The sequence below is a fragment of the Lycorma delicatula genome, chromosome 1 (assembly GCF_047948215.1).
Source record: "Lycorma delicatula isolate Av1 chromosome 1, ASM4794821v1, whole genome shotgun sequence".
In the NCBI taxonomy this organism is placed as follows: Eukaryota; Metazoa; Arthropoda; class Insecta; order Hemiptera; family Fulgoridae; genus Lycorma; species Lycorma delicatula.
Window position 1 is genome coordinate 113,289,410 of NC_134455.1, and position 24,113 is coordinate 113,313,522.

General features: G+C 31.2%; 1 protein-coding gene across 7 annotated transcripts in view; it reads right to left on the reverse strand.

The window, feature by feature from the left end:
- The window catches only part of Fak (protein tyrosine kinase 2 Fak), a 227,234-nt gene that overhangs the window by 22,514 nt on the left and 180,607 nt on the right, over positions 1–24,113 (reverse strand). For 5 of the 7 annotated variants that reach the window (XM_075359313.1, XM_075359320.1, XM_075359340.1 and 2 more), the window contains exons 10-16: positions 20,239–20,340; positions 13,352–13,543; positions 11,209–11,425; positions 10,750–10,940; positions 9,135–9,339; positions 7,217–7,296; positions 4,453–5,105 (exon numbers count right to left, since the gene is read on the reverse strand). In XM_075359313.1, coding sequence (XP_075215428.1) covers positions 4,453–5,105; positions 7,217–7,296; positions 9,135–9,339; positions 10,750–10,940; positions 11,209–11,425; positions 13,352–13,543; positions 20,239–20,340 — 1,640 coding nt within the window. The remainder of the gene's footprint in view (positions 1–4,452; positions 5,106–7,216; positions 7,297–9,134; positions 9,340–10,749; positions 10,941–11,208; positions 11,426–13,351; positions 13,544–20,238; positions 20,341–24,113) is intronic. The other 2 variants (XM_075359359.1, XM_075359349.1) reach the window with 2 other exon arrangements.

Sequence of the window (24,113 nt, forward strand, 5' to 3'; positions counted from 1 at the left end):
CACTATTTTCACGGCAAATTTTTTTCATGAAACTGAATATTAATAACATTTAAAATATGCAAACTATTAAAACTAGCAAAAAGGAAAAAACATTTTTATTATTTAAACTTCATGCTGTTGATATTAAATGCACTTTTCAGAATAAATCCACAAATAATAAAGCTAGGGAAAAATTTTTTTTTCCTCGCTCATAAATTAAAAAAAAAAAAAATCTCTGGGACCACAGTTAGGTATTGCTTGAGGAGGAGATTAGTGTGTGAAGGTGCCATGCCTGACCGGGATGAACCCGGGACCTCCAGATGAAAGGCAGAGATTCTACCACTCACGCCATGGAGGCTGGCAATATCTGTTTATTGCTTCCAAATGAAATACATAAAAATAGTTTTCATTTTCTGAAATATGAGAATCATATCATAAAGACAATAGCTGATCCTTGAATTTTTTCCCATCTGGAGAAAAAATATAACCTTTTTAATAATGACAACTATCTCATGCTGATGATTTTCAGATTTTTTTCTACAGTAACTGAAAGCCAATCGCCACTTTACTGTACAGTCTCCAACCAAAATTTTACAAAGCACACGTAAATAGAATTGATGCTCCTTGAAAGTTTGCTAAGTGTAAGCTTACTTTGCCATCCCATAAACTTGCTAATTGTCCAGGATCCTTGCAGGGTTGGAACCCAAATAACTGCTGAGAACAGAAACATGAGTTCATAACCAACTCTTTTAGAAAAGTAAATGTCAAAGTGCGTAAAATTAACTTAATGAATCACAGGACAGTAGAAAATGATGTAAAACCATGAGTGTGGTGTGTTTAGCTCAACAGCCGGTTTGGTGAAGCGCACTGAACAGGTAAACTCTTGAATATAAATTGTCTAAATTAATTTATGACAGAGCTGTACCACAAAACATCTGTATTCATTTGGCAAAGAGTCCAAAATCCTGTTACAATCTGGTATTTTCTTTACATAGGTTAACTAAACATGAGAAAATACACTAAACAGTGTATACAAAAATAGTATAAAAATAAAACCTACACAGGAGCTGTGCAATCACTTGCCTGTACTCCTAGTTTTATGACAGTAGAATAACAAAAACGTCCTGTAGCACTTAATACCAAGGAACTGTCAGATGTATTTAACTGGTGACATGTAGTGTATCTAAGAATTTACATTATTGAAATTTGTGAACAACAAATTAATCAACGTTAATATTTCCCAGCCAACATATGAATTAGAAGGTATGTTTGTATAAGAAAGTAAAGAAATCTGTACAATTAAACAATTGTAACCAAGAATTTATATGATTAAAATTTGGTCATATAGAACATTTTTAATAAGTAAAATTTAAAAATATATGAATACTGAATGTATATTGTTTATATAAGAAAGGAAACAAATTTCTACAATTACACAATAGTTTGTGTAAACACACACATGTTTTATAAACACAAAATTAAAGAATAGAGAGAACATATCAGATTTTTTAAGATATAAATATTTTTCTAATATGTTGCAATTGTCTGATCAAAGATATAAATATTTTTCTAATATGTTGCAATTGTCTGATCATAATGAAAATATTTCATTTCAGTTACTAGGACTGGGTGCTGAAAATTCTATAAAACCCACCCTACAGAAAATCACCATTTCTTCTGACAGTACATGCAATTAAAAATTCTTTGAAAATTCAAAATCACAGTTTGTAACAATTATACATACATCTTTAATTAAACATTACTCCAGGAATGGATTTCAACACAAATAAACCATGCCACGTCATGCTCTGCAAAGATAATTTTTTACTAATAAAAACATGCAATTAAAATTATGTATATAAATCATGCGTAAATTAAATGTAGAATCATAATAAGAATGAGATTATGAATAAAAAAGCTGGCAGAGTTCCTGACTGTTATGAAAGTAATGCAACTCTGGAATCTGAGGGATTCACTCTAGGTAAAATAATCTAGGTATAAAATATCACAATCATCCTTCACTAAGGATGATTGTGATTAATATCACAATATTAAAATATATTAAAGTAAGTATGCAAGCAAAGAACGTCTAAAAAATACTATTCTTTGAGATGCGAGACCATACTACAATCACAGCACTAAAAGTATAGTAATGGAACGAGACATCTGCGCCGCACCCAACCAATCCAATCTTGTTAACTAAATGCAAATGACAGCAATTTTCATCATAAACATAAACTTTTTCTCAATATAAATTCCCAAAGTATGAGATTTAAGAAATAAATCAAGCTTATTGACATAAAATTATTAAAGTAATAATTTTAAACTTTACATTAAAAAATCAGTTTTTATATATTTTATTTTTTATATAGTTTTTTTTTTAATAAAAATCTCATTCTTTGGGATTTATGTTGAGAAAAAATTTGTGTTCATGAATGAAAATTGCTGTCATTTGCATTTTTTTAACAAGATTAGATTGGTTGGATACAGATGTCTCTTTCCATTACTCCTATACTTTTAGTACATTTATTTGTAAAAGTCAAAAGTGCAAAACAAATTCCACAATATGACATCTGAAGCCTGTGTACAACATCTAAAGCCCACAAAAGTGCAAAATCAACTGAAAAAAAACTTTTTTAATATTTTTAAAATCATATTTTATACTACACAAATGCAGAAATACGAGAGGTTATCTCTAAAGTAAAGACAGTTTCATTGTAAAAAAAATAGATAACTACATACATTATACTACTTCTATATATAATTATGACATGAATCAAGACATTAATCGTAGTGATATAGCAGCTTCAATATACCCTTGTCGTATTCTGTAAGTTCACTGTCACCTGGGAATTTCTTACCACTCAAAAATTCTTTCAATTTCCCAAGCAAATGGTAATCAGAAGGAGCTAAGCCCTAACTATATGGTGGGTGATGGTAAATCTCTCATCCAAATGTTCTCAGTAAATCACGTGTCGGACCTGCAACATGTAGATGTGCATTATTGTGCAGCAGGATGATGCTGTTGGTCAACCGCCCATGTCACTGATTTTGTAACTTACATAATTTGTAACTTACATAAAGTTTCGCAGTAGGCTTCTGCATTTATAGTAATTGCATGTGGCATGAAATCAATCAGCAGTATGCCAAACCAATCCCAGAAGACTGTGGCTATCAGTTTGCATCCAAATGGCACTGACTTGATCTTTGTTGGTCTGGTTGGTGATTGCGGATGATGCCATTCACTTGACTGCCATTTTCTCTTTGGCATGAAATCTATGTATCATCGTCAGTAACAATTAAATTAAGGAACTCATCCCCTTTTTCTGTATAGTGCATAAAATGTTCCAAAGCAGATCACATTCAGATTTTTTTGTGACACTCTGTTGAGATGCGCGGCACCCAACGTGCACAAACTTTTCTGAAGCCTAACTGATCATGAACAATGTGACCAATAACAGCTCTCAAAACATCAGGAAAAAGAATGGTCAGGTTGGAAATCATTGAGCGACGATCTTTTCTGATTTCATCAAGTCCTCTGTGATTGTTGAGGGCCTCCCCGAATGCAGTTCATCAAGCAGATTAATTGTTATTTCTAAACCTTTCACACCATTTTCGAATGTTTCTTTCAGTCATTACATACATCCAACTATATATGAATTTCAGCCAGCTAAATGTTTTGATGGTTTAAAAAACCATGTGACTGTATTTCACAGACGGTGGCAACATCGATTTTCCTACTCTTTTTCTAACATAATAATTCACATATAATCAAAGATACTAGCATGCCCATGAATGACACAGGTTCACCAACCTTAGGGAGAGAAATTTCCCAGCAGTCTTTACTTTAAGAGATATCCCTCGTAAATTGAGAATTATAATAAGTAACAAGCTTTGAATATAAAAATCTTGGTTTTCATTTTTTTTATCCTATACACCCATGTGTCAAAATGTACACAGACCAATGATGTCATATATCACTTGCTAAAAGGCAGTGAAGATACCCAATCAGTGGTATAAAAAAATCACATTACTGTTTGTTAAATAAAATTGTATGAAATTGATGCAATATTACGATGCAACATTATGATTATAACTTTATGAAAATGGTTATTTATTAAATTTTTAATTGCGATATATTTGAGTACCTAGATTTCAAACCATCTCTTTAACCTCAACACCATTAACAAAAAATTTCTTTAATCAAAACAACAAAGCTACAATCTCAGAAAAATATGTCATACATTAGTGCTAAAGATGTGGAAATATACAGTGTGCTATAAATTTTACATACTTAAAAACACTGATAACAAAAAAATTTATTCAATGAATTAATTTCAGTACAGAAAACCTAGCAAAAACTAAAAGCAAATATCTTAAATTCGAAATTAAAACAATTTTGCATTTTTTTAAGTAAATCTGATGTGCACAACATTTATCATGCTCAAACTCGGGTTGGTCATGTCAGCAAACCTGTTCAGGCATCGCAGGAGGAGGTATGTCACTGAGACTTGTAGAGTCATCTGAATTTGCTGACATCAATCTATGTACCCTCTCCCTGCTTCCACCTCTGCTAACAACATTACCAATGCCATTCCCACCACCTTCACCAAGCGATCGTCCCTTAGCAAGCTTAGAAGTACCAGAAGCAGGAGAGCTCCTACCACCAAAATTCCTTGGAAGTGATTTATTCATTGAACCAATATTAAATGAAGATGATGATGGTGATGAAGATGATGATGGTAAAATAGTATTGAGATCAGAGGATGATTGGGAACAGGATTGTGCTTTCATATTTATACTAAGGTTTTGGGTAGAACTGCCAGCAGACATGATTTCACTATTATTATCATCTGTATTCGGTTTTTCTTTAAAATCTACCGCTAATGTGTTGAATGGTGATGCCGGTGTAGTGTAGACCGAAGGATTTAGACCTCTTGATTCATTTTCACGTAGCAAATGAACCAACACCTCTGGATTTTGAGCAACAATGTATGTAGAAACGGCTACCTTTTCATTTGATGTAGCTGAAGAAGTACACAATGAACTGTTTGATGTAGAAACATCTGTAGAATTAGGATATCTTGATGGTTTTGGTGGAGGCAAATCCTCAAATGCATTAGAACCTGCACAGAATACATTCAAAGATTTATTATTAAACAATCAGTAGAAACTTTTTTTAAATTGACATGGATCAATGCATTTCTGGAACTAAATATAAGTAAAATCATATGCAGCTCTAGAACTATGAAAATGGCTTAGTTTTTTCATAAATTATTGGGAATTGGATAATATAATAGAAAACAAAATTAAGCCACTCATTGTACCTATTAATACTGACAGCACTAAAGATTTCTCGCAATCAGATGACGAAAACTGAATTGAATTTATTATTATAGAAAGTTAATCTAAATTATTAATGAACTTTTACTATTAGTGGACAATTGACAATTTCATAACTCTTTAAAAACTCAAGGAAACCACATAACAATAACAATTTTAATGAATAAAATACTCATGGTTTATCAGATGTGACAAACAAGGTAAGAAATATTTATTGATCATTTAACACCTTAATTTATTTAAATTTAAATATATGTATAATATTTGTAAACTATAATAGCACGTGGTCTATATTAATGTCACACAGTTTCTTTTATATGTATCAGGATTTACAAGAGATGCTTGTGAATCAGCTGCCTGAACACTCATATGCGCAGTCTGTTTACTTCAACTCTATAAGCTAAATTAATTAGGTATACATTTTTTAATTCAGAATATGATATTAAGAATTTCCATGTTTTAAATAGTGCTTTTATTTTGTTTAAATAAGTTCTTAAACCATAAACCTAAAACTAAAACCCACATCACAACTATGGTAATTTATGTACACCATAAGTCACTTAAATAAGTACATTTCCAATAACATTTAAAAATTTTTTTGTTGCTAATGAACAACAGACAAATCATATAAAAATAATTCATTAATTTGTACATCTAACCATATACGATGAAGTTGTTTTATAAATAATAGAACAGATTTATATTCTATAAACTGTTATACATTACCAGCATTCTGTTTGATTAATGAAGTTTGAAAAATACCTCGAAAATACTGGATGAACAATTAATATAATTGTTGATCAACAGGTGCTCCAAATGGATGTCCGGTTAATGGTAACTGGATTAGAACCATTATACATGGGTAAGTCAAAAATTATCTACACATTCCCCATAACACTCCTTCACCACCTTCTGCATATGCCTACTTAAGATACAACAGTTTTCATGGATCAAGAAGTTTAAAAGTGACCAGACGAGTATGTTAAACGAAGAGGGAGCAGGACGCCCATCAACTCCCATCACTGAGGATAAGATTTAGCAAGCTCGTGAGATGATTCTGGCGAATAGATGAGTTACCATCGATGAGGTAGCGTCTTTTTTGAATATCAGTCATGGTTCTGCCCATCAAATTATCCACAATGAGCTCAGCTTCTGTAAAGTCTGTGCATGATGGTTACCAAGATAGCTTATTGCAGAACACAAGCTCAAATGTGTAACAGCTCACTACACCATTCAAACCATCATAAGTTGAAACCTGAGGCACTGGAACACCTTCCCTACAACCCAGATCTTGCTCCCTCTGACATCTGTTTGGGCCACTCAAGGATGCTTTGAGAAGTCGTTGATTTTTCACAGACTTAGACGTGTAGGAAACAGCGCAAAAGTGGCTTCGTGACCAATTGCCTGTCTAATTACCTTCTTATTGGAAGGAATAACAAAGCTTGTGGACCACTGGACCAAGTCTATTAACAGGGGAGGTGACCGTGTCGAAAAATGATGTACATGGTGAACTCCTACCTTTGTGTAAATAAATTATAGAACGAAAAGTATAGATAATCTTTGACTTGCTCTGGCATTCTCTACTAGTATAATCTGATTTAGCAAAATCTGTTCAGCAAGAGCTACCAAATACTCTAGCCTTATTGAGAAACATTGTATGTCATTGTGGTAAGACTTTAAAGTCCAAAATGACTACTCAAGATATTTGTAATATTTTGATTGTTGTTTATAAACTTGTACCAGAGCTTTAACCTGTAGTAAGGTATTACCATTTATAAAAAGATAAAAGTTTTTTAATGTAATAAGCAAAGAAAATAAATAATTTAGTCTGTTTTTTTACACTTTTAATAATTAGTTTTACAACAATGAAATCTGATAGTATCATTTAACTCACCCCAAGATGTAGCTTGGACTCTCCTATTCTCACGTCTCATTGTTTCCTGTTGCTGATGTCTTTCATCTAGCAATATTTCACTTAAAAAAAAAAAACAAAAAAAAAACAATTTTTTACAGTATATAAAATAATTCTTAAATAAACAATGCAAGTAAAAATAACTGTTGTTAACAAAAGATATTCATACATGAAATCACAGTAAGTTGAAAACTTATAGTTAACTATAATGCTATACTCTTGTGTACATGGTCCCACTAGTTTGAAATGTTCTAATTTGTAAATATTCAAGCCTAATCACCTCCAAATTTTAGTAAATTAAAAAAACTCTCTTTAATCATATGATTTTTTATTAATCATAAAAGATTCCTTCTAAAACTGTATTTTCAGGAAATAAAATTTTGCTACATAGAGTCTGTTTTCAATGAAGTCCATAATAAAAATTATTATAATTTTTTTTTTATTGACTAATTGAACTTTATGTTTATGCAAGGTCATTCTGATCTCTTCAATTTTTAATAAGCTATTATAAAATCATGACCCATTTCTGCTCTTTAAATTAACAAATTTTCTAATTTAATTTTTTATAATCAGTGAGATTTACAACCAATCAATCTAAATTAAACAATAGCATGTAATTAATTTCTAACTGTAAGAAGAAAGGCCTAGTTCAATGAATGATGTATATGAACTTAAATGTTTGTGCTAAATGTTGGAAATGTATTTTATAATTAAATTAAAAAAAACCTCTGAATTTTGTATTTAATCAACTTTACACATTATCTACATTTAATACACATGATAAAGACATTGAAGTCAGCCCAGAAATATGAATTATATGATTCACTGTGTAGTATGAAACTTTTCAAGTGTCTATGAAACAGTCGCCAAATTCAAAAATTTCTTTTGAAAAAATATTCTTTACTTTTCATCTGCTGCATATATATAGCAATTTCTCAGAGCCAAAAAATTTCTGACAATATAATTTTTGTTCGCCCTGAATATTAACCAGAAATTATGTCAAATGTGTATTTTTCAAAAGTAAAAATTCATACTTTATCATTTTTATTATCCTTCTTGGTGCAGCAGGAAAATACATATCAAAATTAAACTCTTTCTGAATTTTAGTTCTGTATCAGGCATGGTTTAAACAACAAAAAAATGGTTGTTTTTTTTTAACAAAAACCAACTTTTTCATCTATTTCCAGATAACCTTAGTAAGTAGTTGATTTATGTAACAAAAATTTTACAATGAAAATATATGCAATACGTTTTTCAACAAGGAACTGTGCACTTAAGCACAAGCACTTAAAGCTGTTCTTTGGGAACCAAGTAAATGTGCATTTAAAGTGCACAGTTTCTTGTTGTACTTCAAGCTGACTTTAAAACAACTTAAAAAAAATTAAGCATGGCTGTTAAAATGTAGTGTAAGCCTGATTTTGTATCATAGAAGTTCCTTCTTTCCTTAGGTAAATATGATTGTCATCTATTTTCTATGCACAATATTTTAATTTCAATTTATATAAATACATAATAAATGTTAATATTTTTGTAAGTAGAATTCCATTTGATGTCATAACCAAATCATTACAGACAATCGTACAACAAATTTAATCCTATAAATGACAACTGTTGTCAAAGCTAAGTATCTCTTATCAGACTTACTAAGGAAAAGTATAACTAAAAAATATTTAAAATAGTTAATGATTAATAATAATATATTTCAAATAATATTATCCAATGTTATTAAATTTTTCAATAATTATTTTGCTTAGTAATATTGCTCATTAAATTTCTTTTGTAATTTTTTTATATCTCATAAAGTTTTTATTTAAATTGCATGTTGCGTTTCCTAAAATACATTAATAAATTAAAAAAAGACCGTAGCTGAACTCATAGAATACAAAAAAGTTTTGCTTACTTTAATACTTCTTTAATTTCCTTGAATGTTGGTCGCTTAGAAGGTTCGAAAGACCAACACTGAGACATTAAACTATACAATCTAGGAGGACAACGTGGAGGAAGTGGCAATCGCTCTCCGTTCTCAATTTTTCCTAGTACGTCATTATTTTTCACACCTTCAAAAGGCTTTACACCCACCATTAATATTTCCCATATGCATACACCTGTTAAAAGATTTAAAAAACAGAATTAAACATAAATAACAGTTGTCAAAGAGAATTTTTTCTAATTAAAACCAAAAACCAAATAAATAAATCACTAAATGAAGTCAAATCTTTAAACATAATGAGCCAAACATTTTAAATATATGCCAGGACTTAATCCAAAATATATAAACTTATAGTATAATAAAAAATGCTATTTCCAACAAAATAATGCAATCCTAAAATTTCTTAATATAACCTCAACCTACATTTAACACGTATTATACCTGAAAGAAATATCTAGAATTACATTAATTCACTCAATAATAAAGCCTTAATTGCTTACAGTTATTAAGTCAAAAGACACATGGGTTTAAATTTTAACAGGAGTTGGGAGGATCAGTTTGTATGATAGGATTCTCAATCCTATCTGGCTTCTGTTCAACCCCTAAACAGATAACAAAATCCTTTGGCAGCCTCACCACCAGTTTCCATCCCACTTAGCTCGATAAAGAAGTGGCTATACCACTAACTAGTAGAAGGTGCCATCTTAACTACCGTAGCACCCACTCAATGAAGAAAAGATGAAGGATAAAAAAAGGAAAGGGTAGAGGAAGGGAAAATCAATCTAGAGTACGTGATTGGGAGTAATTTACTGACTTGTCTAGAACCACAATAGTAGCTATTATAGTTAACTGTATATATATATATTTATATCATAACTTAAAAAATATAAGTATAAAAGACATTATATGAATCTTATTAGATTTTGAGTTAATCTACAACATTCATTTCATAAAAATTTATTAAGTAATATGTTAATAAAATATGTTAATATGTTATGCTTCTATGTTAATTAAATTATGTCTGAAATGAATATTATCATATTTAAAAAAAACTACTTTATTTACTTTAAAATAAACAAATAAATATATTTTATACTCTGTAAAAATTACTAACACATCAAAGTTAAAATTTTCTAAGCTTCTGCAAAGACAGATCATCAAATAAAATACAACTATTCTATTATTATTATCAGGCAATTGATGAGCATTAACATACAAAACACAACATACATGTTATCAAACTGTCATAAATTATGATTAATATACAAGTTAGTTCTTGATACTTCTTCTTCTGCCCATTTTTATCAGTTTTTTCTGAACTTGAGTGAGAATAAATATGGCAGAGAGTTTTTCTCTGTCCTACTGACACCAAACCACTGAAAAATACCACCAGATATGATTCAAATTCTAGATGAAAAAAAATCATACTTTAAACAGTTTTACAAATTATAATGCCCACCTCTTATCCACAATTTTCTTTTAAATATATTTTTTATGACTTTTTTTAATAAGCAAATGTTTATTGCTAAAAAAAAAAAAATATTAATGTATATTAACACATGTCCAAAAATCAAACTCTTCTTACCAAACATCCATACATCACTAGCAGTTGTGAATCTTCTAAAACTGATTGACTCTGGTGACATCCACTTAATTGGTAATTTTCCTTTTGAAGCTTTGTAGTAACTTTGATCTTCTACCCAGCGTGATAAACCAAAATCAGCAAGTTTAACACAATGATGACTTGATACTAATACATTACGTGCTGCAATATCCCTATTAAAAAAAAAACCATTCAAAATAATTCCTGAGAAAGAAATTATCACTATATAGTAGATCAGAAGTGATCACTACATATTATTTAAATGTTTATATTCTTAACATCTTTCAGTACCTAACAAAAAGCAAACTTTAATCTATCAGTAACCTTTACTTCAATAAAGTTTTTTGGTATGCTTAAAATATTTATACTGGTACAATAAAATATTAAAACTATTCAATAATTCATAAAAAATTACTAACTAAAATTATTTTAATTACCCACCGGTGTACAAATTTCTTTGACTCAAGATAAGAAAGTGCAGTGCTCAGTTGAAAACAGTAGAGTAACAGAATTGCCAGATCTAGTCTAGTACTGTTACTTTTGAGGTAAGCTCTCAATTCACCAAACCTAGCTAATTCCATCACAATCCATATTGGTGATTCAGAACATACACCGATTAAACGTATAATGTGAGGATGATCAAACTGTTGCATCACATCTAATAACAAAGAGAGAAAAACAATTCCAGGTTTTAATAATTATTTTTATTATTTTTTATTTATTTAAAGATCACCCACAACAGTCTGTAGGATTAGTTACAGTTAAACAATCCATTTCATGTCTTATCCAGGTTCAGGCCAAACATCTAAAATGTTATGAATTATTAAGTAGCAATGACCAAACCATGACAGTAAGAGGCCATTCAACTATTCTAATCAAATTAAGATTAACTAACTTTGGCAACTCCTCAACAACAGTTGGCATAATAGTAGAATGCAGTGATCTCTCAATAACTTTATGCACAGTTAATACATTAATAAAGTGAAAACAGATATTGAGGAATTAGTGTTAAAAAAAAGATAATAATAATAATTATAATAAATTGCCCAAGATCTAATTCCAATGGGAGGTTACTATGGTTTAAATATTTTTATAGCTAACTTTATGCTTTAGATTAAAATTGTTCAAAATACAGTCAACTCCTGATTATCCATGAGCAGTTAAACCGTATTATAGTTAAACTGCGATGCCTCTAGGAAAATAATAAAGTTTTAAAAACATAAAGAAGCTAAAAATTTAAAGTTCTTTCATCATTCTGTGATAGGTTTTACTCCTTCATTCATTTGCTACTTGAATGTCTGCTTGTTACCCATGTGGGCAGGGACACACACACACACACACGGACGGACGGACAGACAGACAGACAGACAGACAGTGAGTGAGAAAGGGGGGGATATAATTATTTTAATTCAGATTAATCCCAAAATAATACCCTAATAATAAAATCCTAAACTGAATCTCAAGATAAGTATTTTGAGATTGAATTAAAGTTTAAAATGATAGTTTATTTGAAGAACTAGATATAATTTTTTTTTTATATCTTTAACAGTGACTAAAATTAATGAGTAGACATAAGAATTTTTTTAAAGGAATTGTGAACTAGTATTTTCTAGTTCACAATTCCTTTAAAAAAATTCTTAGATATATATTATAGTAAGGTTAGATATATTATAGGTTAGATATATTTATTTAATCTGAATGAACGTTTAATATTAAATAAGAAGAAAACAGTAATAGTTACTCATTTGATTTTATAGAGGAATATACATATATTTACTGAAATTGAGATGTTATCCAGTAACAGAGTCCATTTACTGCTTTATCAAAAGATAAGACTTTATCTCTTACTCTTAAAAAATAGGATTTATGACTTTACTTCATTTATCAATACATCTGTGCATAGGAATCCAACAAATAAGTAATCTTGACTATTAACACAAACAGCACAAAATATTATAAAGAAAATGTTTGATATCTTACTGAATTTTCCCTCATTGTTTGCAGGCAGTGTATGTATAAAGTGTTATATATAACAGTCAAGATAATTCATTTTTTCTAGACTATACTATCCTACAACGAAACATAAGGCCAAATGGTTCAGGGCTTTCCATTCTCAGACTGACCATTAAATTAAGCCCACACAATGGCATTAATAAATCTCAACAACCAAACCACATGCTCAATTATAGACTTTCAAACGAGTTAAAATAACTACACGTGTTTGACTGTATTTAAACCCTGGTGCTTTAGTCACATAGAACTTGTGATTTTGCATAATCTCCTCTCATGCAATTACAATGCATCTGAAGTACATCAGGTACCAATAAAATTGTTTATTCTAATACTAATGAGGTTCATTAAGCAGGTGCTATAACTTATCACTTGGTTTTTATTCAAGAAAAAGGATCATCAGTTTTTGAAAAATATACATGCATCAACAATATGCCTGTAAAACCAACTTCATAAAAAATTCATGATGAAGCAAAATTTGTAAAACTAGTTGCACAAGACATTACCATTATGTTCTAAAATTTACATCAAAATCTCCTTTCAACAAATAGTAATATAAAATGTCTCAACTTACATGCTTCTTCTAGGAACTTCTCAGCCATGGCAAGATCAGCATCAGCCTTACATGTTTTAACAGCAACTGGTACAACAGTCTCTCCATTAGCAGTCTTAATTTTACAAGTACCTTTATGTACATCTCCAAATTGACCTTGACCAATCGTTTCCCCAAGTTCAACTTGACTTCTGACCAATTCATAATCTCTAGCTGTAAAGTATTAACAATACTAATTAAAAGTAAATAATCGTATGAGGGGTCATCTGTGCCCGTACTAAGTGCGTCCCCAGGTGACATATTAGGGGAAGGCTCTGTAGATATGCAGGGTAGGTGGTAAATAAAATACCACCTATGGATCAACATAGAAATCAAAAATCCAGCTGCGTCTGTTACCAGATCAGGCAGCGGTTGGTTTCCCATATCAGGGACAGCTGACTTGAACCTCTAAGGCTTACAACCTCGGTTGTATCTCTGTAATTTCTCTGGAATTTACCAAAAAATACTATCACTTATGGATATGTGTGATGTTAATAACAATATTACCCCAGATGGTACCCAATCCACCACACAAATGTATGCAAGCAGATATTTGGATTCTGGGGAATCGGCAACCTCATACAAAGTTAAATTGAAGCAACTTGGAAACCTTTTAAAAAACAATCTTTTTAAAACAAAATTCAGTATAAATACCAAACTTCATCACAACCTTCAATGTAAATTCACTTTTAAAAGCAGGAAAATTAAAACACCTAACAGACACTCTAAAAACTCAAAACATTAAGATCAAAGCTCTACAAAAAACACGGTTTACAGATGAAAATTTTTTGACTCTGAAGGTTTCAGAATTTATAAAGGTAAAAAAGATGCCAGAATAATGAAGAACAAGCCAGATCTACATAATGGTTTCATCATAAACAAAAATATTCTAAATTGTATTCTAAACTTGGAATCGCGTAATGAAAGACTTTCCCTATTTACATTTAAAAGCACAAATAAAATCTATACAATAGCTAATGCACATGCACCTACAAGAAAGAAAACAGTACTTACAAAGAAAAAGTGGAATTATTTTGGGATAAATTAAATGGCATTTTGCAAAAAATTCCAGATAAATGTAACATTGGGAGATTTTAATGCACAGATTGGAAAGAAGAGGAAATTTAAGAAAGTAGTTGGAGAATACCTGTGCACAAAAGAACCAACAAAAATGGGGAAAGATTACTAGAAATTTGCCATTCACATAATTTGATTTTAAAATCCACAACGTTTAAGAAACTGCCACAAAACAGAAAGCGTGAATATCGTCAAATCCCACTTAGGAGAATTTCAAGTTGATAAAGTAGCTACAAAAGAGTTTGGCAAAAAGAGATTCAAAATGATACAGAATTAAAAAGTGCTAATTTAGATTCAGATCACTACTTCTCGAAAATAAAATTTAAAGTAATAACCAAAACGTAAAGGATATCTAATATACTGAAAACTAAAAAGAGTGATCATTTTGTCAGCATACTAAATGCTAACAAATTTTTTTAAATTAACATAAGATCTATGGCACAGAAGGAAGAAAAACATTAAACCAAAATAATACAAAAAACAGAGAGTGTTGCATCACGTAAAAGAGTTAACAAACTACTTTTTAACTGTGATCTTGAAAATATAGTTAGAGAACAAAAATTTAGACAAAAATAGTGGAATAAGACTGGGAACTGAAGCACTGAAGGATTAACTTTCACTGATGATATGGCATTATTAGCTAAAAGTTGGAAGAAGGTAAATAATAAATTAAAGAATTAGAAAAGCAAGCTGCTAAAATGGGATTAAAAACTGCGTTTGAGAAAACAAAAATGTTGACTAATGATAAAAACTGCCGAAATTTCCTTAGTATAAACAAATAAAAAAAATAGAGGAAGTGGATAATTTTAAATAGCTAGAAGAATGGATCAGTTGGAATTCTTTAGATAAAAAAAAGTTAACAGTTAAAGCTAATAATGGAATTACCTTTCTAGCTAATAGAAAACACATATAACAAATAGTCTTTAGCATGGAACTCAAAATTTTGACACTATAAAACTGTGATAAAGCTGGAAGCACTCTATGTGGCAGAAACCCTAAGTCTGTGCAACAAAGGTCTACTAGAAAATCTAGAAAAAAAAACGAAAATTATAAGAAAAATTTTAGCTCCTAAATTTCAAAATAATCAGGTAAAATTAATTTCAAATAACAACCTTTATATTAAAATTGAGAAACTGTCAAAAAAGATAAGGAAAAGACAAATTGCATTTTACCCCCATTCACACAAGTCAAAGAAGACCTAAAAGAACTGAAAATAACAAAAGAAATTATAAGAGAAAGAGGAATTTTAAAGAGAATATTAAAAGATGAAAATAAAATGTTCCAAGAAGCACCAAAATGCAAGAACAGAGCTGAACTTTCTGAAGAACAAAGGAAAGAGATATCTCCAAAAGAATGAAGAGGTACTGGGTAGATAGAAAAACTCTCTATAAATCATGAGACCTTGCCGATGGTGAGGGGGCCTGAGGGCTCAGTAATACAGAGTAGCGGGACCGAAGGTGCAACCATATCAGAGTAGTATCTGTTGAGAGCCAGACCTAAGGAATTATTTCTGAAAGTGGGTAGTAGCTCTTTCAGAAGCTGTTAAGGGTGCAGGTCAGGAAGACTTAAACGGCCATACCAACATCACTCAATGTTCTGAGTTCTGCACAGCTGAACAATCATAGTTTTCCATGAAAACTACGATTGTTTTTTTTTCCAAAAAAATGTAGCTCTGCATTTTCATGTAACAAAGATGGAGGTGCCTTCCTTAGTAAAATATTTTGAAGGTAAACTAGTTCCCCATTTGGATCTCCAGGGGGAACTACTAAGGACGGGGAATGCAAGCATCGGAGAAGGCAAGGAAGAAAATATTGTGGGTGAATAAAGGCTGAACAGAAGAAATGTGAAACAGGAACATCTAATTGAGTTTTGCATGAAGTTTAAATTAGTAATAGCCACCACCCAGTTTAAAAGTCATAATAGAAGAATATACACATAGAAAAATCAGTAAAAGCGAACTTAGGCGGAATAAACAGAACTGGTAGGAAACCTTGGATATCAGAGGATATATTGCAGCTAATGAATGAATGTAAAAAGTATAGGAATGCTAGTGATGAAAATGGTAAGAAGAACCTATCAACAATTAAGAAATTTTAAAACAGGAAGTGCAAAGAGAAATGATCACTGGTAAAGTAGACAGAGCATACAGGAACGTTAAGGAGAATTTTGTGATATGTAAGTTAAAATCTAATAATGTATTAAATAAAGATGGTTCACAGATTTATAATACAAAGAAAAAAATGATAGGTGGTTAGAATACATTGAGTTATAGAAGCAAATGAATTAGAAACAGTAGTTACAGAGGAAGAAGAGGAAGTTGAAGGGGATGAAAAGGAAGATACAATACTGAGATCTGAATTAAATAATTAAAGTATTTGAAGGGAAGAAAGGCTCCTGGGATAGACAGGACACCTGCAGAATTACTGTGCAGTGCAGGTGAGGAAGTGATAGATAGATTATACAAACTCGTGCGTAATATTTACAAAAAAGGGAAAGTTCCAACAGACTTCAAAAAGATTGTTATTGTCATAACAAAGAAAGCAGAAGCAGATAAATGTGAAGAATACAGTGCAATTAGCTTAACAACTCATGCATCAAAAATTTTAACTAGAATTCTGTACAGAAAAATAAAAGGCGAGTGGAGGAAGTGTTAGAAGAAGACCAATTTGGTTTCAGGAAACATATAGGGATCAGAGAAGCAATTTTAGCACTTAGATTAATAGTAGAAGGAAGATTAAAGAAAAACAAACCAACATACATGGCATTTAGAGTTAGAAAAGGCATTTGATAATGTAGACTGGAATAAAATGTTCAGCATTTTAAAAAATTTAGAGTTCAAGTATAGAAATAGAAAAACAATTGCTAACATTTACAGGAACCAAACTGCAATAGTAATCAAAGAGCATAAGAAAGAAGCAATAATAAAAAAAGGGAGTCAGACAAGGATGTTCCCTATCCCCATTACTTTTTTAATTTTTATATAGAAGTAGAAGTTAATGATATTAAAGAACAGTTCAGATCCGAAGTAATAGTGCAAGGTGAAAAGTTAAAGATGCTACGGTTTGCTGATGTGTAGAAATTCTAGGCAAAATTAAAAAAGACTTAGAAGAAACAATGAATGGCATGGATAAAGTATTATATAAGATCTGCTGAAAATAAACAAGAACAAAATGGAAGTAATGAAATGTAGTAGATGGATCACTGAATATAAAAATAGGACGAGAAAAGACAATGGAGGTAGAAGAATATTTGTTAATTGGGAAGTACAATTATTAAAGATGGATGAAGAAGGAGCAACTAAAAATGCCGAACATCACAAGCAAAATGAGCTTTCGGTCAGAAATATAATTTACTCACATCAAAAATTAATTTACACATCAGGAAACCATTTTTGAAAGTATATGTATGGAGCGTAGCTTTATGGAAGTGAAACTTGGACAATCGGAGTACTTGAGAAAAAAAGATTAAAAGCTTTTGAAATGTGGTGCTACAGGAAAATGTTACAAATCAGATGGTTGGATAAAGTGACAAATGAAGAGGTGTTGTGGCAAATTGATGAAGAAAGAAGCATTTGGAAAAATATAGCCAAAAGAAGAGGCAGACTTACAAGCCAAATCTTAAGGGATTCTGGAATAGTTGCTTAGATATTGGAGAGATGGGAAAATTTGTACAGGCAGGCAATGTTTGGAATATGTAAAACAAATTTTTAGGGATGTAGGATGTAGGGGTTATACCGAAATGAAATAACTGGCATTAGATAGAGAATCTTGGAGAGATGCATCAAACCAGTCAAATGGCTGAAGACAAAAAAAAGAAACACAAAAAAAACAACCGCAAATAAATAAATGATCTAACGTATTCCAAGGTGAACTATTTGGGGGAAAAGAGAATAACAACAATGATGATGCAGTGAACTATGAAATAAATTCTTCACTGAATATAACTGAACTACAAAAAACTTGAAAAAATCAACGAACCTATTAATAAAACTACGAGGGTAAGTCAATTATTATCCGCAATGTAGTTATAAATTTTATTGCAATACAAATAGGAAACTTACATGTACATCATTTTTCAACATAGTTCCCTAGCATTTCAACACACCTGGTTCATCATTGCACAAGCTTCCTGATGCCCTCATAAAAGAAGGTTTACGGTTGAGCTGTGAGCCAGGAATGCACCCCTTCTTTCACTTTTTCATCCAAGGTAAATCAACAGCCCCTTAATGCCTCTTTGAGTGGACCAAACAAGTGGTAGTCAGAAGGGGAAGAATCAGGACTATACGGAGGATGAGCCGGTACTTCAAAATTGACTTTCTGGAGCGTTTCAGCAGTGTGGGCAGCAGTATGTGAACAGGCATTGTGCAGCAACACAACACCTTTCGACAGCAGTCCTCGGTGTTTGCTTCGAATTGCAGGCTTCAGCTTGGCAGTAAGCATCTCACTGTAACACGTACTGTTTATTGTCGTGCCCCTTTCCTCATCATGTTCCAGTACTGGGCCTTGTGAGTCCCAAAAAATCATAAGCATCAATTTTCCTGCAGATAATTGGGTCTTGAACTTTTTTTTGCAGGGCGAATTTCGATGTTTCCACTCCATATTCTGCCGTTTATACTCTCCGGCTCATAATGATGGATCCATTTCGTCATCAGTGATAATTCTGTCTAAGAAAATGTCCTGTTTGTTACCATAGCGATCCAAATGTTTTAGGCAGACGTCCAAGCGTGTTTGTTTATGCAACTGTGTGTTGTTTTGGGACCCACCTAGCACAGACTTTATATAAACCCATGTCTGTTGTAGATGATTTCATAGGTGACTAATTTACAGAGGACGTGCCACTTCATCAATAGTTACTTGTCTGTCTAAGAAAATCACGTCTCGTGCACGCTCAATATTTTTCTCATTTGTAGCAGTAAACGGTTGTCCGGCTCCTTTGTCGTGCATAACACTTGTGTGACCATTTTTGAATTTTTGAATCCATTCACAGACACTCCGTTGCAACAACACACTGTACCGAAAGTCTTCGATGAATTTCGGCCCTTGATACACCTACCAGTCACAAAAAACAGATCACTGAACGTTGCTCTTCTTTGGTGCAAACAGAAGGCGGAGCAACCATGGTTAACGGCAGGGCAGCGATAATGGAACTAACCTAGTAGCATCAAACCTGCACAGACATAAAAACAATTAAACCACACACACATGCGTCATCTACGCAACACGACAGTACTACCAACATAAACAAAAATATAACTAAATTGCAGATAATAATTGACTTACCCTCGTATATTTATATAATTAAAATATTGATATATTAATCTGAGTTTTTAATTAATTTTGGTTATACAGTTTCAACATGTTCAGATATCAGCTATTTTATAAATTATAGAGTCAAAACTAACTTGGTTATGTATAAAACTACTGCTTCTAATCCTTCCAGTATAACTTATTTCTAGCAGTTCTCATGAGCTAACTATGAGTTAATAGTCAAAAGAATATTTTTAAAAGTGGGCACCAACAGCATACCTATGTCATGTCTGTAATCAACAGCCCTTTTCTTCAAGTTACATTCAACATTACTGTAATTTACATAAAAGGTGACAATATTTGAAGCCAATGAATTAAACTTCATCAAATGTAGTTGCACTATAATGAATTGCATTATACTCATTTGCATTCAAAATTGTTATTTACTGTACAATTCTCTTGACACAAAAAATCAGAGAAAAGGAAATATAGAGAAAAAGATTAGAGTACCTTACAATGGAAAATAATAAAAATTAAAGAGCTTACTTGCTGGTGTTGAATAATCTCCTTCTTCATCAACAATTTCTGCATAGTCCTCAGATAATATAGTATTACTACCATCAGTTATATTACGATGCTTTGGTGTTTCTGAAACAAACATAATATTATCTAAGAATCATGCAATTAATTACATAAAAACGATAACTATTATATTAAATGATAATAACAGAAAAATTGTAACAATGTTTTCATGAGAAGAAAAAAAAAACATAATCAGTGAAAAAATATTATACTAATAATGATATTAATATTATACGGATTTGAATGCTAGACTGTGGATATCTGTTTTTTGGTGGTTGGATTTGAATTAACCACATGTCTCAAGGGTGGTCAACCTGAATCTATTCCACATTACATGTTTACTGGTACAGTTACACTTATACTGCACTACTTCAGGCCTGGCAAACCAGAAGCAGTAATTGCATTTACATATGTACATACACCCAGACGCAGTAACTGGAAAACTGGTAGGAGAAATAAATATATTTTTAATATTATATTATATTAAAGATAAAAGTAATTTTTTTCCATGGTTTTCATTAACAAGATAATCTCATTTTTTTATAATTTTAAACATTCCTTACCTTCTTTCTAGCTGTCAGTGTATGAAAATAAATTACCAACATTCCATATAACAACAATAATTTAAATATTTACAAACTTTAATTTACATATGCATTTATTATAATTTATTATAGAATAATGCAACTCCAGCATTAAAGAAAATACACTTTTCAGTATATCATCAATATTAATTTTCATTAATCTTAAATCAAATAATTTTCATCTGAGAAAATATACAATTTTCAGCATTCACCCAACCAGGGTGAATGCTTGACACCACTGATTAAACTATTGCTATTATTTACCAACACCTCATGAATTTCATCTACCAAGTACATGGACCTCCTTATACATAATAATGATCAATGATTTAATTTTGGAGTCAAACCAAACAATATATGTTAATACAAAAAATTGTCATCTCTTTGTAAACACTGCCTGCTAGTGATATAAATATATATATAAAGAGCAAGTGCATCTTATCTATCTTATGATCTTATTTTTTTAAATGTATTTTATTCCTAGGAATTACAATACCTGTAGAAATCAATATACAAGAAACATTTAATCGTTGAAATTACTCATTTAAATAATAATTTAATTCTCTAATAAAAAAATTCTAATAAGGGTATGAACTTAAAAGAAACTACTTAATCATAGAATTAATGTAATTAGATTTCTTACAAAATTCATGTAATGTGTATTATTTTACGTGATTATTCCACATTAGCATTGAAATGGAGATTGTAGATTCAATAAATTATGCTAATGTATATCCAACTCATTACAAATTTAGGATGGATATTATTATTCTTAGAATTTCTAATTTTATTGTATAAAGCAAGTTAATAAATTTATTTGTCACACTACAATGTATAAAAAGTTAACAAAAATTTTAAATATATAAGGAGCTGCACAAACAATGAAATTAATTATCAGGATGACTCATTTGATATGATTGTTTCAGGTTTACATTTACAACCAAGTTACAATTCTCTTTAAGTAGTTCACTTATTATTACAGCCATAATTGTAAATTAGGTTTATTAATTTGGAAGGTAAGAAATAATATCATAATACAAATGTTTTCATACATGTTCAGTGTTATAAAAGTACACCAACAAGCCACATAAATGTATGTCTACAATAATGAATATTAGCAAGATACTGTAAAGTGCGTATCCCTCTCTGCCAACGAAGTTTACCAAAATTTATTTAACAAAATGACTAATTAATATTAACACAGTAACTGCGCACATACTGCTGATGTTACATGGCAGACCTTGGCAAGATGCTCAAGTGGTGCTGGCAGCTCATCCCACCATTCATTTGTATATATCTCAGTCTTCAGTCAGTTCCTGAGGTGTGCGTTTCGTATGCTGTGAGCATATTACATATAGATGTACTGTTGTGTATGAGCCCGTCGTACCTGGATCACAGCGCTTGTGCTCATGTGACACCAGCATCCCAGACACTGTCATGAGAGTTATGTATTATTTCTTTTTCTGTTATTGCCTTAGTAAATTTTAGTTCTTTTATTAGTTTATTTAGTGTAATTTTAATATTAATTTATTGCTATTACTTGCCATCATTACATTATAATAGCGGCTAATGTATTATTGCTATTACTTGCCATCATTACATTATAGTAGCGGCTAATGAGCCAGGAACTTCAAGAGCAGGCCAAGATGACTTATTGTCCGAAAGTGAAGATGAGTTTGACCATCTAGAAAGCCAAGTCTGAGTTTGATTGTAATGATGAAAATATTGTTTGTAATCCAACATGGTCCACCAAAACTTCTGGCTTGAAACACATTGCATTTACCAGTAATAGTGGATTGAATGTGCCAGTACCCAGTAATCGCCCTATTGATTTTTATTATTTACTAGTAGATATTGTTTGTTTGGAAATGATTGTAAATGAAATGAATCAGAATGCAAAAAAGATATTTTTACTGGAAAATACGTAAGAAAACTCCCACATTGGTTGATGGAAACCACTAATAGTTAACGAACTAAAACCTTCTTAGCTCTTGTACTGCATACAGGAACAATCGGTCTACCCTGTTTGCATGATCATTGGAAGACACACTAGTTTTTTGGTTTACCTGGTTTCAAAGCCTATATGAGTCATGACCACTTTTTATTAATTCTTAGGTGTTTGTATTTTTCTTCTGAGCCAAAAATCTGATGCTGAAAAAAGAGCCGCACCCACAAAATACAGGCTGTAGAAGAAAATTTTAATTTAAAAATGATTTTTATATATCAGCTCGGTAAACAATTTTTTTTAGATGAAGAGATGGTGCTTTGGTGTAGGTGGTTAGATTTTAGGCAATACATTAAAGGAAAGAGACATAAATATAGTTTAAAAATATATACCTTGAGTGAGCCAGACAAAATGATTTTATGTTTTCATTGTTATGGAGGCAAAACTAACATAACAGCAGGGAAAAGTCATATCTAAAAAGTAGTAATGTATCTTCATGCAGAATGTAGGCTATTCATTGTTTATGGATAATTATTACAATTTATTTATTAGCATTAATTCATAAGCACTAAAACTTCTGGCTAATAATACCTACTGCACTGGTACTTTAAGAAGTAACTGGAAATGCCCACTGGTGATATTGCATTGGAAGAATTGGGTAAAGGAGAGACTATAGCTCGGTACATTGATGGGGGTTATGATTGGAGCCTTGAAAGATAAAAGGAAAGTAACGTATATATTCAGAATTTGAAGATGAGATGGTTGATAAAAGGGGTCAAATGCAGAAAAAAGCTCTGCCAGTGGTGCAGTACAATGCTCATATGAAAGGGGTTAACAGCGGAGACCAGCTGATGTCATTATCCCTGTGAAAGAAAAGCCATATCCATGGTATCAAAAAATTTTCATTCATACCTTGTCCATGTATATTAACAATGATTTACATCTGCAAAATATGTATTCTGGAAATACAAAAATGTCTATGTATGACTTCAGGCTGGCTATACTTGACCATTTCCTGCCTCGTCCACCTGGAAAAATGTTAACTTTTCCAAAGTCTGGCCAAAAACATACAATATGTATCACTGATGAATGAGATGACTGTGGCAGATTGAAGCAAAAAAGATGTAGAGTCTGCCACTCAAATAACAAAGAGAGAAAAATGACGTATTACTGTGAAGCGTGCCCAGATCAACCTAGCCTTGTTTGACAAATATTACATCAAAACTATAAATATACAAAACTGGGTGGCAGGAAGAATTGTAAATAGGGAGTTATTTAGTTTTTATTTAATTTGACGTAAGTTTTATTAG